Source organism: Schistocerca americana, chromosome 2, assembly GCF_021461395.2.
Source record: "Schistocerca americana isolate TAMUIC-IGC-003095 chromosome 2, iqSchAmer2.1, whole genome shotgun sequence".
Classification (NCBI taxonomy): Eukaryota; Metazoa; Arthropoda; class Insecta; order Orthoptera; family Acrididae; genus Schistocerca; species Schistocerca americana.
The window spans coordinates 323,543,654-323,559,871 of record NC_060120.1 but is presented as its reverse complement, the minus strand read 5'-3'; the positions used below and the strand labels follow the sequence as shown (position 1 = coordinate 323,559,871).

The 16,218-nt window shown below is 46.0% G+C and overlaps 1 protein-coding gene across 1 annotated transcript; it reads right to left on the bottom strand.

The window, feature by feature from the left end:
* Nucleotides 1-1,811: 1,811 nt before the first annotated feature.
* On the bottom strand, nucleotides 1,812-15,889 carry LOC124593991. Its single transcript, XM_047132343.1, has 2 exons — nucleotides 15,697-15,889; nucleotides 1,812-2,146 (listed from the first exon to the last, which is right to left on the bottom strand). Exons 1-2 carry the CDS (start codon nucleotides 15,887-15,889, stop codon nucleotides 1,812-1,814), a joined length of 528 nt encoding a protein of 175 aa, XP_046988299.1.
* Between the last annotated feature and the right edge of the window lie 329 nt (nucleotides 15,890-16,218).

Here is a 16,218-nt window from a genome sequence, read left to right as displayed (position 1 = left end):
TATTTATAATAAATATCACAGGCTCTCGCATATAATACTTCTGTTAAATTAATAAGAAAGGCCCAGGATCTTCTAGAAAACAGGAGAGGGGAAAAACTCGAAGGTGCTAGATGTGACCTTGCTACTACTCTCTTCGTAGTTAACGACACTACCATGTACGGTACGGCTTTCACATGACGGTTGCGTTTGGAGTGGTTCCGTGACTGGAAAGCACGGACTGCTGGTGAATGGCGTCGCAATGTGCTCAGTGACGAGTTATGTTTCTGTCCTACCCGGGATGACTACTGTGGGGTATAGGGCGTCGTAGGGGGGAGAGGTCCAGTTTATCCACTGTTTTGGAGGGCGATAGGAACGCTACTGCCGGCGTCTTGGTGTGGGGAGCCATCCGGTATCACTTCAGGTCACGTCTGGTGGAGCCTGATGGAACTCTGGCAGTGCGATGACATCCTGCGTCCTCATATGTTACCCCTGATACGCCAGTATCGTGGTGCCACCTTTCAGAAGAGCAATGCTCGGCCCTCCAAGGCTCGTTAGCATGATGTGGAGGTACTCACTTGGTCAGCAAGATCCGCAGATCCGTGCACCAGAGAGCATGTGGGAATAAGTCGGATTTCAACTGCTCTTAATGATAGTATTACTATCGTGTAGTGTCCCGCCCAGTGGCAGGTCCGTATCTGTACGGAGAATTTATGACGCCAATATTGCCTGTCTTCAAACTATTCGTTCAGTCCGCTGTATCTCCTTAAACGTTTGATGTCATCCACATGTTAAATTCTTCTTCTTCCTCGTCCTGTAGTTCCTTTGATCTTTGATTACGTTGTGTATGTGGCACTCGTGTCCCAGTATGTGTCCGATCCAGTTTGCCTTTCTTCGAAAGAGATGTATTCAGAATAGTTTTCTTTTCTCTTACTCTTCTCAGCAAGCGATCTGTCCACTTGAACTCTATCCTTCTCAGTACCATATTTCAGAATGTGTCAGTTACTTTTTCTCCACGTCTCCTCTCGGTACAGTGTAATGCTCCAGATGTAGCACTTTTTTAGTTTTTACCTTAATTCCAACCTCAACTTGCTGGTGTGACTAGGGCCTCCCGTCGGGTAGACCGTTCGCCGAGTGCAAGTCTTTCGATTTGACGGCACTTCGGCGACTTGCGCGTCGATGGGGATGAAATGATGATGATTAGGATAACATAACACCCAGTCCTTGAGCGGAGAAAATCTCCGACCCAGCCGGGAATCAAACCCGGGCCCTTAGGATTGACATTCTGTAGCGCTGACCACTCAGCTACCGGGGATGGACAACTTGCTGGTCAGCAGAGTGCACTTCTTGTAAAATGCCGCTTTGCATTAAACAAGGTATTAAGGGCTAGTTGCAACAGTTGTAGGCCAGCTTGCCAACGAAATTAACGCATGATAGATGTCAGAGGTGTTGCAACGCCATACTGACAAAGGAGCTCGTACTGTCAACTTCTCTGCGGAGAAAAGACTACTTGTGGCATTACATGTTGTCAGCAATTACAAAAAAATGGTTCTGAGCACTATGGGACTTAACATCTGAGGTCATCAGTCCCCTAGAACTTAGAACTACTTAAACCTAACTAACCTAAGGACATCACACACATCCATGCCCGAGACAGGATTCGAACCTGCGACCATAGCGGTCGCTCGGCTCCAGACTTTGGAGGTCTCACAGCAGTGAGACTCTTTTCTTTTACCTGAAATATAAGTCACCGTGGCTAATGAGCGACCTACGTCGGCTGGTATATCGTGCTTCTGATCTGCGCAAGGCCGCGGTGCGGTGTCCGAGGCGTGTGGTTACGGCTGCGGGCGGCGGATCGCTGGCTCGAACAAAGGCGGCGGCGGTATGCGCGCTCTGCTGTGCTGTCCCGTGCTGTGCCCCTGAGGCCGCCCGGCGCCCCTACCCTGCCCTGGCCTGCTGCCGTGTCGCATCGGGTACCAGCCCGCGTCGCCGTAACGCGACACCGGCCGGTGGGCGGCGGGCGGTGTCGGCCGCTTTGTAGCGCCCCGCGTGGGCGGCAGGCGGGGCAGGCTGGCTGCGGACCACCGGCCGCTGCGGCGACATCGGGTGGCAGCCGGCGACGCGTGGACCACACCGAGGCGCTGAGAGCCGTCCGGCACACTCGCATACACTGAAGAGCCAAAGAAACTGGTACACCTGCCTAATGTCATGTAGGGCCCTCGCGAGCGCGCAGAAGGGCCGCAGCATGACGTGGCATGGACTCGACTAATGTCTGAAGGAATGATGGAAGCAATTGACACCATCAATGCAGGTGGGCTGTCCATAAAACCCTAAGAGTACGAGGGGGTGGTGACCTCTTCTGAACAGCATGTTGCAAGGCATCCCAGATATGTTCATGTCTGTGCAGTTTGGTGGCCACCAGAAGTGTTTAAACTCAGAAGAGTGTTGCTGGGCCCACTCTGTATCAGTTCTGAACGTGTCTACATCTACATCTACATCCATACTCCGCAAGCCACCTGACGGTATGTGGCGGAGGGTACTTTGAGTACCACTATCGGTTCTCCCTTCTATTCCAGTCTCGTATTGTTCGTGGAAAGAAGGATTGCCGGTATGCCTCTGTGTGGGCTCTAATCTCTCTGATTTTATCCTCATGGTCTCTTCGCGAGATATACGTAGGAGGGAGCAATATACTGCTTGACTCCTCGGTGAAGGTATGTTCTCGAAACTTCAACAAAAGCCCGTACCGAGCTACTGAGCGTCTCTCCTGCAGTCTTGCACTGGAGTTTATCTATCATCTCCGTAACGCTTTCGCGATTACTAAATGATCCTGTAACGAAGCACGCTACTCTCCGTTGGATCTTCTCTATCTCTTCTATCAACCCTATCTGGTACGGATCTCACACTGCTGAGCAGTATTCAAGCAGTGGGCGAACAAGCGTACTGTATCCTACTTCCTTTGTTTCCGGATTGCATTTCCTTAGGATTCTTCCAATGAATCTCAGTCTGGCATCTGCTTTACCGACGATCAACTTTATATGATCATTCCATTTTAAATCACTCCTAATGCCTACTCCCAGATAATTTATGGAATTAACTGCTTCCAGTGACTGACCTGCTATATTGTAGCTAAATTATAAGGGATCTTTCTTTCTATGTATGCGCAGAACATTACACTTTGCGAGGTGCCGGGGCAAGCAGTGTATTTAACACTAAATTCTTCTAGAATCTACATATGTAAATGATGCTCTAAGCCCCCCCCCCCCCCCCTATTCTAACTCCGACTTTTGCTGTTGCACATGGATTAAAAAATACACGCGAACTGACTGTAATCAACCCTGCAAGTGGAGTAGAAAAGAGTTTGGTACCTGCAATAATTTGATTTGATAAATAAGTTAAATAAAGGAAGGTTTCATTAACGTAGTGAGAAATGATGGGTTGCTCTACCGATTAACAGAATGAAAGTTCTGTCCAAAATAACAATATGATTTATTAAGACTAAACACAAAATAATAAACAAAAACACATGAAACATTTATAATACATCAAATTGGCTCAAATTGGATACTCAAACAAACGCTGTGAAGGTGAAGTTGTCCCTAAACTAGATTGTGAGGTTTAAGACGAAGTGGTATGTGGAGCCAATTCCTTGCCACTCAAATCTTAAGAGGGACACACAGCTAACCCAACATTAATTGCTGCTACTCAAGACAGAACAAAGTTGGAAAAAGACGAACAGGCGCGCTCTGCTGAGCTCTGATTATCACCTAGGAAAATCCCTATCTGCCGGTGCTGCGGACATACATTACCAAACTGTCTTCTTAACTGCCCGAACACGATCTGGTGTACCGGAGGCGATGGCTGGTTGCTTCGACGTCCTCGACCGAAAGGCGAGAGCCGACCACCCCTGAGCACCCGTACAGGCCGAACACAGAACATTCCCGCCCCCACGACAGTGGCCGTGGTTAAACGTTCCAATCAGCAACTCGAAAACCGGCGGAAAATTCCACTCCATTGCCGGAGCACTACCATTCCACCAATGGAGATTCTTGGCTCCAATTTCTGCGCTGATTTTGCTACGTCACGGAGCTATGCCCTGAGCAAGCCAATCACAGTTACTATTTTGCAGAAAGCGCGGGAATTTTCCCGCCACAACTGCCTGGGTACACAAGTCATTCCCACGCCTCGCTGGTACCCCGCCAGAAAGTGTTTTCGCTACGTTTCTGCGAAGTAACGGAACCTCTAGCCCAGCCGCTATTTCAAGCCCCTGCGGGCATGTCTCTTGACAATGTCGGCGTCTGGAAAGCATTCACTCGACTCCCTCACACCCGTCGGCTTACCATTTCAAAATCAGCAGTGCCCGCCTGTCACCGGACCACCCGGGTGACGAGAGACGCTGCATGGGAAGTCCGCGTGTGAAGGAATAGCAACTTTCCACCGCATGCAATTAGAGAGGAGAATCGTAAGATAGAAATATGAGAGGGGGCTCATGCCACCTCTCGACTTGTCTACATTGAGATTCAATTGCATTGTCCTACTAGAATTTCCCAAGTCCGTTGGAATGCACGATGGACATGGATGGATGCAGGTGGTCAGACAAGATGCTGACGTACGTGTCACGTATCAGAGTCGTATCTAGACGTTTCAGGGGTCCGATATCATCCCAAATGCACAGGCTCCACGCCATCAGAGCCTCCACCACCTTGAACAGCCCCTGCAGACATGCAGGGTTCATGGATTCGCGAGTTTCTCTCCATATTCGTTCACGTCAATCCGCTCTACAAATTTGAAACGAGACTCGTCCGACCTGGTAACATGTTTCCAGTCATCAGCAATCCAATGTCGGTGTTGACCAGCACAGGCGAGGCGTAAAGCTTTGTATCGTGCAGTCATCAAGGGTACACGAGTGGACCTTCGGCTTCAAAAGCCCATATCGATTGTGTTTCGTTGAATGGTGCGCACATTGGCACTTGTTGATGGCCCAGCATTGAAATCTGTAAGATGTTGCGGAAGGGTTGCACTTCTGTCACGTTTAACGACTCTCTTTAGTCGTCGTTGGTCCCGTTCTTCTAGGGTCTTTTTCCGGCACAGATTTCATGTTTTACCGGATTCCTAATATTCATGGTACACTCGTGAATAGGTCGTACTGCTAAATCCTCACTTCATCGCTACTTCGGAGATGATGTGTCCCATCGCTCGTGCGCCGACTACAACACCACGTTCAAATTTTCTTAAATCTTGAGAACCTGCCATTGTAGCAGCAGTAACCGATCTAACGACTGCGGTAGACACTTATCTTATATAGGCGTTGCAGACCGCAGCGTCGTACTTTAATACACATGGTTATACCAGTTTCTTTGGCGCTTCAATGTACAACCACTACCCACTTTCGATAAATGTTAGAGTTCTTTGAAAAAGGTAAAGATATCAGACAGGCAGTTCTGACGTTGCGACTCATAATGGAAGTGAGATTTAAGAAACATCTAGCTTCGTTCATCAAATTTTTTGACCTAACAATAGCGTTCGACGATCTGAAGTGGTGCAAACTGTTTAGAATTTTCAGAAGATTGGCGTAATCTAAAGCGAAATGCGGGTAATATAAAGGCAACACATTTCTAAGCTTTGTAATCAAAAACCTCCAAAAGTCCTCGACCGGTTTACGAGTATAGGAGAATGCTCGTCTAGACGTGGCACGTGTCTTTATGAACTGTCTGCGTAACAGTGATGTCCACTCATGGCCAGCAAGATCCCCAGTTCTGTCCTGCGTAGAAAAGTGTGGGACTGGCTCAAACGTCACCTCTGTTCCAGAGCTATCGTGAAGGATCAAAGATCAGGGTTAGAATGGACTTCTTATAACAACTGTGGACCAGTTTGCCTCATGACAGGATGCAACGGCTTTATGACATCCTTTCCAAACAAAACACTGCAGGTAACCCGGCCAGAAGGAGTGCAACGTCACACTTATAAGGGTGCTCATACTACTTGGTCTTTGTAATTTAACTCGTTGCTTTAATCACTGCACTGGAGATGTTATTAATTGTAGAGCGAAGTAATAAATGCCAGTGGAAATCGAAGTTCTTACTTCCCGGGAGAAGTATGTTAAGTAGCGGCAGAACTCAACTAAATGTGTATGAGAGAATACCGATGAGAAACGAGCAACCGAAATTCGCCAGACTCATCTGTTGTTACCACGATATGTGAGCTAAATTTTCTTCCACCTAGACATCATCTCTCAGTCCATAACATAAGACGCGTACATGTCCATAATAAATGCCACAAATTATGTCATCAGTAGAGTGAAGTGCACAGTCGGCTCAGATTCCGAGTGGCACACTGATGCAGTGTTGCGCATCCTTCTTGCTAGATGGCAACCTGGCTGTCGATATGTGTAGTCAGCAGCCAGCTTTCTTATCATTCTGACGCATGTGACGAGTAGGATGGAAGGTACATGCTCATCATGACAAGTGTTTCTCTTGTCAGTGGCTCTGAGGTAAAACGAAGACCCCCCCCCCCCCCCCAAGTAAATACCACACAATACTACTGTATCGTCATTAATACGAGATGCATCGTAGCTCCAAACGGATTATGTGATATTGCAGCCATGTCAGAAGTTCATTACGTAGCCACACTGTGAATCTGATAATTACATGATATTAGACATTGTGACTGAAACCTCTGGGAAGCAAATTATGCAGACTATCTTAGGAAGGTCATGAATAAATATTTCAGGCGATATTAGGCCTTAAATGAATTACCATTATTTTGTCAAAAGCTGCCAGTGGCCGTAGAATATGTATGAGGTTTACAATTTAAGCAGCAATCAGCCACAAGTATCGTTCAAAGATTACCGGTTTCAGATTTTTTGTTTTAGTTACTGGTTTGGTGCACTACGATACACAAAAGGTTTCTTGTTCACAGCATCGTAAACCTACGATAGAAGGTCAAAATGAAAAAAAAAAAATAACCATCGTAACTACCTTACAGCAACTTCACCGTACAGTGAACAAAAATCCTTTCCTTTGTTTATCTTTGTCCACAACACCAGTACCTAACAAAAAAATCCGAATGCGGTAATGGCTTGAGTGAAACAAACTTCTTTATACCATACTTGTGGCTTCTTACTGCTAAAATTATAAACCCTGAATGAGTTGTAAGTGCGAGGCACGAGTTTCTAAACTCCTTAGATTTCTGTATCGGCACTGATGGGTTTAGCTATGTGGATCATTCCCTAGTACTTATTGCACAAAAGCGTGTAATCAGAATAATAGCTGGAGTCCACCCAAGATCATCCTGCAGACATTTATTTAAGGATCTAGGGATATTCACAGTAGCTTCTCAGTATATATACTCTCTTATGAAATTTGTTATTAACAACCAAACCCAATTCAAAAGTAATAGCAGTGTGCGTAACTACAATACTAGGAGAAAGGATGATCTTCACTATTCAAGATTAAATCTAACTTTGGCACAGAAAGGGGTGAATTATACTGGCACTAAAGTCTTTGGTCACTTACCAAATAGTATCAAAAGTCTGACAGATAAGAAGAAATTAAAAGAATTTCTGAATGACAACTCCTTCTACTCCATAGAGGAATTTTTAGATATAAATTAAGAAAAAAAAAGAAGAAAACAAAAATATTGAAAAAATAAAAAAATAAAAATAAAAAATAAAGAAAAACAAAAAAACACAAAAAAATAAAGTTGTTATATTAACTTAAGTATGTGGTTAAATTAACCCAATTATGTCATGTATTGGAAAATTCGACTCGTTCCACATCATTACAAAATATCGTATTCATGATCCATGGAACTAGTATTAATCTAATCTAATCTAGTGAGGGTTACAAAAAATGTTCAAATGGCTCTGAGCACTATAGGACTTAATTTCGAGAACTTAGAACTACTTAAACCTAACTAACCTAAGGACATCACACTCATCAGTGCCCGAGGCAGGATTCGAACCTGCGACCGTAGCGGTCGCGGGGCTCCAGACTGTAGCGCCTAGAGCCGCTCGGCCTCCCCGGCCTGCAGTGAGGGTTCGAATGGTTCAAATGGCTCTGAGCACTATGGGACTTAACTGCTGACGTCATCAGTCCCCTAGAACTTAGAACTGCTTAAACCTAACTAACCTAAGGACATTACAAACATCCATGCCCGAGGCAGGATTCGAACCTGCGACCGTACCGGTGCGCGGTTCCAGACTGTAGCGCCTAGAACCGCTCGGCCACTCCAGCCGGCCAGTGAGGGTTACAGTAAGTCGTTCTTGTAAGACAGCTGAGTAGCAACAGAAGAGGAACTGAACTAGATGGTTGGGTCGTATCTGATTGTCTAGCGCGTACAACGAACGACTGAGATATGCAAAAGAGTGCGGCAGAATCTTACGCTACGCGTGCAGCGAGACTCTCCGTCATCACTTGTAACAGTTTCTCTGAGCTTATGAAGTTGTCGATACGTATGACTTGTTTGTGAAAAAACTGTTCATTTCCGATCATTAGTTTTTTTATTTCACAGTACTCGGCTTAGGTTTCTCTGCATATTTTCCTCTTTAAAGCTTTCAGACACTGTCTAGAAAAATTTGGAAATTCGTGGTAAGGTCTTACGGGACCAAATTGATGAGGTCATCGGTCCCTAAGCTTACGCACTGCTTAAAGTAACTTAAACTAACTTACGCTAAGGACAACACACACGCCCATGCCCGAGGGAGGACTCGAACCTCCGACGGAGGGAGCCGCGCGGGCCGTGACAAGGCGCCTCAGACCGTGCTGCTACCTGCTCGGCCACATCAGCAGCATTTCTCTCCGTCAACTTGAAGCATCTTTGATAGTGGTTGTTCGCGGTTACAGAATCACGTTAAGTTATCCTTCATATGTATATTCTTAATAAATGCGCAGAATGAATGTCTGTTTTTGATGCACAGGAAAGATTAAGTGTGCCTCCTTATGTTGGAACTAACGCCAACAGAGACTTTTGAGTTTTCGAAGTGCAAGATATAACTGCGCAATCATGCTTCGTATAGACCTACATGATTCACGCTTTACGAAGTATAAATGTATTCAGTAACCTTGGACGCAATATTTGAATAAAAGAATGTTTAATGGAAATGTACTGCCTCATGTTTCCTTGCAATATGCGTCTAACTTTTAACTCGTCTATCATCTGCTAGATTGTTTTCATCTCTAGTCAGGAAGGATTATGAAAACTGGTTCAAATGGCTCTGAGCACTAAGTGACTCAACATATGAGGTCATTAGTCCCCTAGAACTTAGAACTACTTAAACCTAATTAACCTAAGGACATGACACACATCCATGCCCGAGACAGGATTCGAACCTGCGACCGTACCAGTCGTGCAGTTCCGGACTGAAGCGCCTAGAACCGCTCGGCCACCGCAGCCGGCTAGGATGGATTATCCGATCCGGTTAGTCGCTTGGCCGGCCGTGGTGGCCGAGCGGTTCTAGTCTCTACAGTCCGGAACCGCGCTGCTGCTACGGTCGCAGGTTCGAATCCTGGCTCGGGCATGTTTGTGTGTGATCTCCTTAGGTTAGTTAAGTTTACGTAGTTCTACGTCTAGGGGACTGATGACCTCAGTGCTTAGAGCCATTTGAACCATTTTGAAAGACCGCCAAGATTTACGCCCCTGTCAAATGGACGTATTATGGTCAACAGTTCATGAGACGCTGTGGAGAGATGGAGAGATAGGAATTTAACTCAGGACGTTGTTACGAAGTCTGATGATCACCAAGTTGACAGCACCATCTCTCCTCATCTTGCAGGCCAAACACTGCCATTGAAAATTTTTTACACGCCAGGATTCGAATTGGTTACCTCCGAAACGAGTGCCTCTATACGAGCGTGCGTGTACGATCTCGGCCCTGTGGTGGGTGTTGGTAGTATAAAGCTGTTTATTCATTTTTTTTCTGAACAGCCGAAGGTACAGACAGCCTCTCCCAGCGAGACAAAGCCAGCGAGGAAAGTGCGCTGTGTGAGGGACCTTCCGGAACTATTAAGTTGGTTGCGGGAGACGCCGGCCGCCAAACAGGTTCCCATCTCTCGCCAGTCCAGATGTAACGGCTGAGCCACGACGCTGGTGGCCGCGTGGCTAACATGCGGCCTTCTGCACGCAAGTCCGTGGGTTTGAGGCCGGCTCGGGTTCGCGGTACTCCTTTTCCTTGCGTAACAGCTGCCGGGGTAGCGTGTTATGCGGTTGCAGCTCTCAATGGATGCGGAGATCCGGACATTTAAATGCGCCGCTAGTGTATACACCGCAACTGCGCAAGCGTTCCAGTAGCAACAGAGTAGCACGGAAAGGATGCTGTGGCACCGCAGCAGCGAAAGTGACGCTTTGGATGTGATGACTGTTACCGTTAAATTTCTAAACAATTTAGTCAGTGTAGAAAGACTGGAAGACAGAATATCGTACACATTTGTACAATCACTTGGTATGCAAACGTAGACTTACAATGATACGTAACGAATAGAACGACCACCGGGTTGCCTATGTCTCTTGACCACCTTCCCATGCTGCCAGATGTCACAGAATGTGTCTGTGGTGGAACATGGAGATCGTAACGAACTCGTGTGGGACAACTTCTTCAACTCACGTGCCAGGAGCGTTTTCCAGTACGTCAAGTCTAGTCAGTGCACACATGTTTTCTTGTTCGCACGAATCTGTGGTGGCGTCTTCCAATGGACAGTTCTCCATATGCTTTAAAGTTCTCTTTATGGTTTATTATAGCGTATATTTCAAGATCATTGCGACTATCGACTGATATTTCGTAGCAGGCCCTGGCCATTTGCCAAACTGTTAATTGTTACAATGCAGGACTCTCTTTTTCCCAGACACAATGTTTTTTCGACAGATTGCCTACTGTTTAAAGAGGCTGTCTCCACTGCTAACTTGCAAGCTTCCTGGAGCTGACTGATGCGGAAAGTTGCCCCTTAAAAAGGTTGTTTCCGTTACAGTGATGCAAACGATTAGGTACAATGGAGACGAGGGGTGAATTTATGTTTGTGAGGTTGGGAAAGACAGAGAACTGGGGTCAAGAAACGACTAAGTGGAAATAAATATAGAGAAAATAAGGTCATTTGAAATTACCGTTAATTTGCTGACGATGATAAAATCCAATTAGACCTGTTTTTGTAACAATAATCTATACGACTCGCTCAAATAAAGGAGGAAGGAGGATTAATGTTTAACGTCCCGTCGACGTTGAGGTCATTACAGACGGTGCAGAAGATCGAATTGTTTCAAGTATGGGGAAGGATATCAGCGTTGCCCTTTGAAAGGAACTATGTCAGCATTTACGTGAAATGATTTAGTGAACTCACGGAGAACCTAAATCAGGATGGCCGGACGCCGACTTGAATCGTCGTCCTCACGAATGCGAGTTCACTGTGCTAATCACTGAGTCATCTCGCTTGGTACAACTTGCTCAAGGTGTTACATTCACAACAGTTGCTGTCTGGCAGTTGCTATGGGGGAATGACGTCATCGTAGAACGACAGAGTTTCGCTTTCGAACAACCACAGCGTGATTTTCTACCAGTAGATGCTTATCAGCGCCAACAAGTGTCCCGCACACGACAGTTTTGACATGAAGGTAAAAGAATACAGGATACGTGGCCTGATTCGGTGAACAAGCTAGCCACGAAAAAGGACCTCCTGTTCCTTTGTAACTTCTGAAAACATCTGTAGCAGGTGTGCTGAGGTTTCACTACGCTGGAACCACATATGTGCGCGAAGATCAAGAGAGATATCTTCAAACAACGTGGAGAATTTGTCTCTCATAAACGCAGTGTACATGAGTTTGAAGCAATCACAAGCTATCCCCATCCGAAAGTTCAATGTGAATCTTTGTTGATGATATTTCACAACTAGCGTAAGGTTTCTCATCACCCTAAACATAACCTTTGCGATTATTGAGCATTCGGACACAGATTCAATCCAAGAGCCCAATGGCTGTTCACAAAGTGAGATCTGAAATCAGCAGGAGCTAAGCATGCACTTTATGTGACGTGTTGTCGAATTGTGATGGTCCTTCCCTGTTTCCTCGGGTCGGGATTGGAAAGGTGGTGTGCTTCGGATGCCTGCTACATAGGCATTTGCCTTACATGCAACCTGCCAGTTTTCATACGGCTTCCATTTTGTTGGCCGTACACGGAAATTATTTCTGCTAATTCCGTATACAGTAAAGCGCCATGTTACTAGGTTTCGTCACTGTACGCTTCAGCTTAGAAACACAGACCGCGGTTTTCCAAACCTTCACATCAGAGCTTCCCTACATTTGCAGTGCGTTAGTGAAGTTCCTTGTCCTGATCCCTCATAATGTACGATGTTTTCGTACTCTACAATTACCAACCATGTACGTAATAAATGCATTTGTTACATCGTACAAACGATGATTTGCAGGTTCATCGCGTAACAAGTTACTTATTTCTTCGATACATTTGTGCTTCTCCATCATCGTTGAGAGTTGGTATCATCGTTACATAAACACTCTGTACATGCATAGATCACAAGAATGACGAACTGTTGGCCACGCAAACCTTGCCATTTCTTAGAATGCGGGTCATTTTTATGGTTCTCCCAGAAACTGCATGTCCCTCGCAACAAAATGAAGGCCGATCGAACCCGCCGTTATACGTTATTTCGTATTTAAAAGCGGGAGAAATTGTACCCCGTAACTTGACGGGATTGGCAGTCAAAACGTTACGGCAGTGGGGCTATGACGCATTTGATGGGTGTTAATATCTGTGTCCTCCTCCGGTGTGAGAGGTCGTCAAGCATCGAGAACGAAGTGTATAATTCAGATGATAGTTCTACACTCGATAGTTACTTTGCATAGTTACCATTTTTTAGGTCCGCTGTTGTGATAATTCACGTGGTGATGAATTGGTTACATTATTCAGTTTGAGAAACTAATTAAAATTAATTACGAACATTTGCACTAGAGTTTGACATTTACAGGAAATTGGATTAGGTGTGCCAACTGGAGGAATGTAACATTTATACGTTATAATTGCCTTTATTTCTACAATAAAATCTGTTTTCGACAATGGCCACAGGGATTACCCTTTTCAATATCCAGTTTGAAGCAAAATCTTTCCATCACGTATAAAGACTGAAAAAAAGCAATGATATGCATATGATGTTGATAACTGTTTCAATGTCACATTGGCAGGCATTAGTTACTGTTTTTAGACGGATGAAAACTGACAAGCGGATTATTAACTGCTTTTATTCCTTCAATTTATTATCAGGTACTTCAGGGGCAGCGAGTTGATGTCAAGTGATAGCGCATGTTTGGTGACAAACAACGCTGTTATATGTCGTCCATAGATGCTTCCCAGGCTGGACCAGACTTCTAATGTTGGCACCAATGACCTAACTTAGTATTTTCTGCTGTTGCTATGGGCAAAGGCACGCACAACCTGTCACAAGATGCTGGATTCTGCCACATAACAACCACCTCCTCACCCCTCAGTATCCTGCAAAGTCTGATCTGGGTATGTTCTTTATACTTGATTGGCCAGCTTGAATTCTTCATCTTATCAATCGCCTTCCCATTGCTGTTGTATAATGTCCTATCTTCTGGTGACAAAGCAGACATTTGCTAAAAATATTCCTTTATAAAAGCTTCCCATTCTTGCACAACGCCTAGTTTCTCTGATACCAACAAACAATAGAGTAAGGGGGTTCAGTTGTAAGACATTGGATTCATAGTTGAGAGAGTAATGGTTCAAATGTCTATCCACAAATGAGTTTTCTATTTTTTTCCCTATATTGCTTAACACGAATCCCGAGACAGGCCCTTCGATAGGACATGACCGATTCTCTTCTCCTTCATTCCTCAGTTTGAGGTTTTGGTTCGTTAGGAAATATTAAAATCTGGCTCAACCAAAACAAAGATGATGATAAGATAAAAAGTCACACAACGCATTTTTTAGGATTAATATGTAGTTTACCTGAAGATGGGAGCTTGTTCTTTATAGCGACTCTTGTCTTTTGATCTTATCACGAATCGTGTTTGATTGATTCAGATTTTAACCCTTTATTAATATTTCGTAACTATGAAATTACCTGCATCTCAAATGGAAACTTCTACTGCAATTCTTGTCACGCTCCTTCAAGCGGCTTATCTGTATTTTAGCGTTTTATTAATATTTGGTAACAATGACCTCACCTACATCTAAAATAGAAAATTCTTTCCTGGCCCATCTTCAACGATCTCGTTGTTGCAGGGGCCTTGAAAATCCTCTTCTTTCTTTCCTCTGATATATGCCAACTCTACTGCAAGTCTTGTCAGCTCCTTCGATCGGCTTGTCTGTTGTGCAAACTTCGCTGATTCTACAGGGCAACAGTATGTCTACATCTATATCCATACTCCGCATGACACCTGACGATGTGTGGCGGAGGGTACTTTGGGTACCTGTATCGGTTCTTCCTTCTATTCCAGTGTCGTATTGTCCGTGGAAAGAAAGATTGTCGGCATGCCTCTGTGTGGGATCTAATCTCTCTGATTTTATCCTCATGGTCTCTTCGCGAGATATACGTAGGAGGGAGCAATATACTGCTTGACGCCTCGGTGTAGGTATGATCTCGAAACTTCAACAAAAGCCCGTACCGAGCTACTAAGCGTCTCTCTTGCAGAGTCTTCCACTGGAGTTTATCCATCATCTCCGTAACGCTTTCGCGATTACTAAATGATCCTGTAACGAAGCGCGCTGCTCTCCGTTGGATCTTCTCTATCTCTTCTATCAACCCCATCTGGTACGGATCCCACATCGGTGAGCAATACTCAAGCAGTGGGCGAACAAGCGTACTGTAACCTACTTCCTTTGTTTTCGGATTGCATTTCCTTAGGATTCTTCCAATGAATCTCAGTCTGGCATCTGCTTTACCGACGATCAACGTTAAATGATCATTCCATTTTAAATCACTCCTAATGCGTACTCCCAGATAATTTATGGTATTAACTGCTTCCAGTTGCTGACCTGCTATATTGTAGCTAAATGATAAAGGATCTTTCTTTCTATGTATTCGCAGCACATTACACTTGTCTACATTGAGATTCAATTGCCATTCCCTGCACCATGCGTCAATTCGTTACAGATCCTCCTGCATTTCAGTACAATTTTCCATTGTTACAACCTCTCGATATACCACAGCATCATCCGCAAAAAGCCTCAGTGAACTCCCGATGTTATCCACAAGGTCATTTGTGTATATTGTGAACAGCAACGGTCCCACGACACTCCCCTGCGGCACACCTGAAATCACTCTTACTTCGGAAGACTTCTCTCTATTTAGAATGACATGCTGCGTTCTGGTATCTAGAAACTCTTCAATACAATCAGACAATTAGCCCATATGCTCTTACTTTGTTCATTAAACGACTGTGAGGAACTGTATCAAACGCCTTGCGGAAGTCAAGAAACACGGCATCTACCTGGGAACACGTGTCTACGGCCCTCTGAGTCTCGTGGACGAATAGCGCGAGCTGCATTTCACACGATCGTCTTTTTCGAAACCCATGCTGATTCCTGCAGAGTAGATTTGTAATCTCGCACTATACTCGAACATATGCTGACTATTCCTGACATTCAGTGCTGCTCGGGAGCCGTCCCCTCTCCCTCTCTACCGGCGCAGTCGCACTGGAAGGTTAATCGCACCTGCGTCGGCCGGGCAGCTGACAGCTCGTGAAGGGGACACTGGAGTCACGCACCGGATCCCCCGGCCGTCCCGGAAGACGCGCCGCCGCTGCTGCCGCCTCCGCCTCCGGAATAAGGCCGCGGCGGCAGCAGGATGCCGGGGTTCGCGGCTCGGCCGGTCCGGGCCGTCTTCCTCTTCCCACGGCCATCCTTGACATTTGAGTGGCACGCCGCGCGCAGCTTCCGCGCGCCTCCGCCGTGCGCCATTAGCATAGGTCACTTGGCGTGCCTTGCGCAACGGCGCCGCGGTGGCACGCTGCGGCTGCGGCAGGGCCGGGGCCGGGGCCGGGATGTGTGTCGGGTCACGGGTTCGCTACCGGAGATGCGCCGGAGATAGGCGCGCCGCACGACCGCGTCCTTAGCGCGTCCTGCCGGCCGCCTTTCGCAACTCCTGCAAGCAGGATGCGTCTCTCCTCCCCTCTCCACTCATTACAGCTGCCGAGCGCCGCTGCACCGCGTTCCCAGACACATCTAGCCACGAGATGAGACGCTTTTCCTCGCAGCGCACACTGCCGGTGGAGACTGTGTCCCAATGT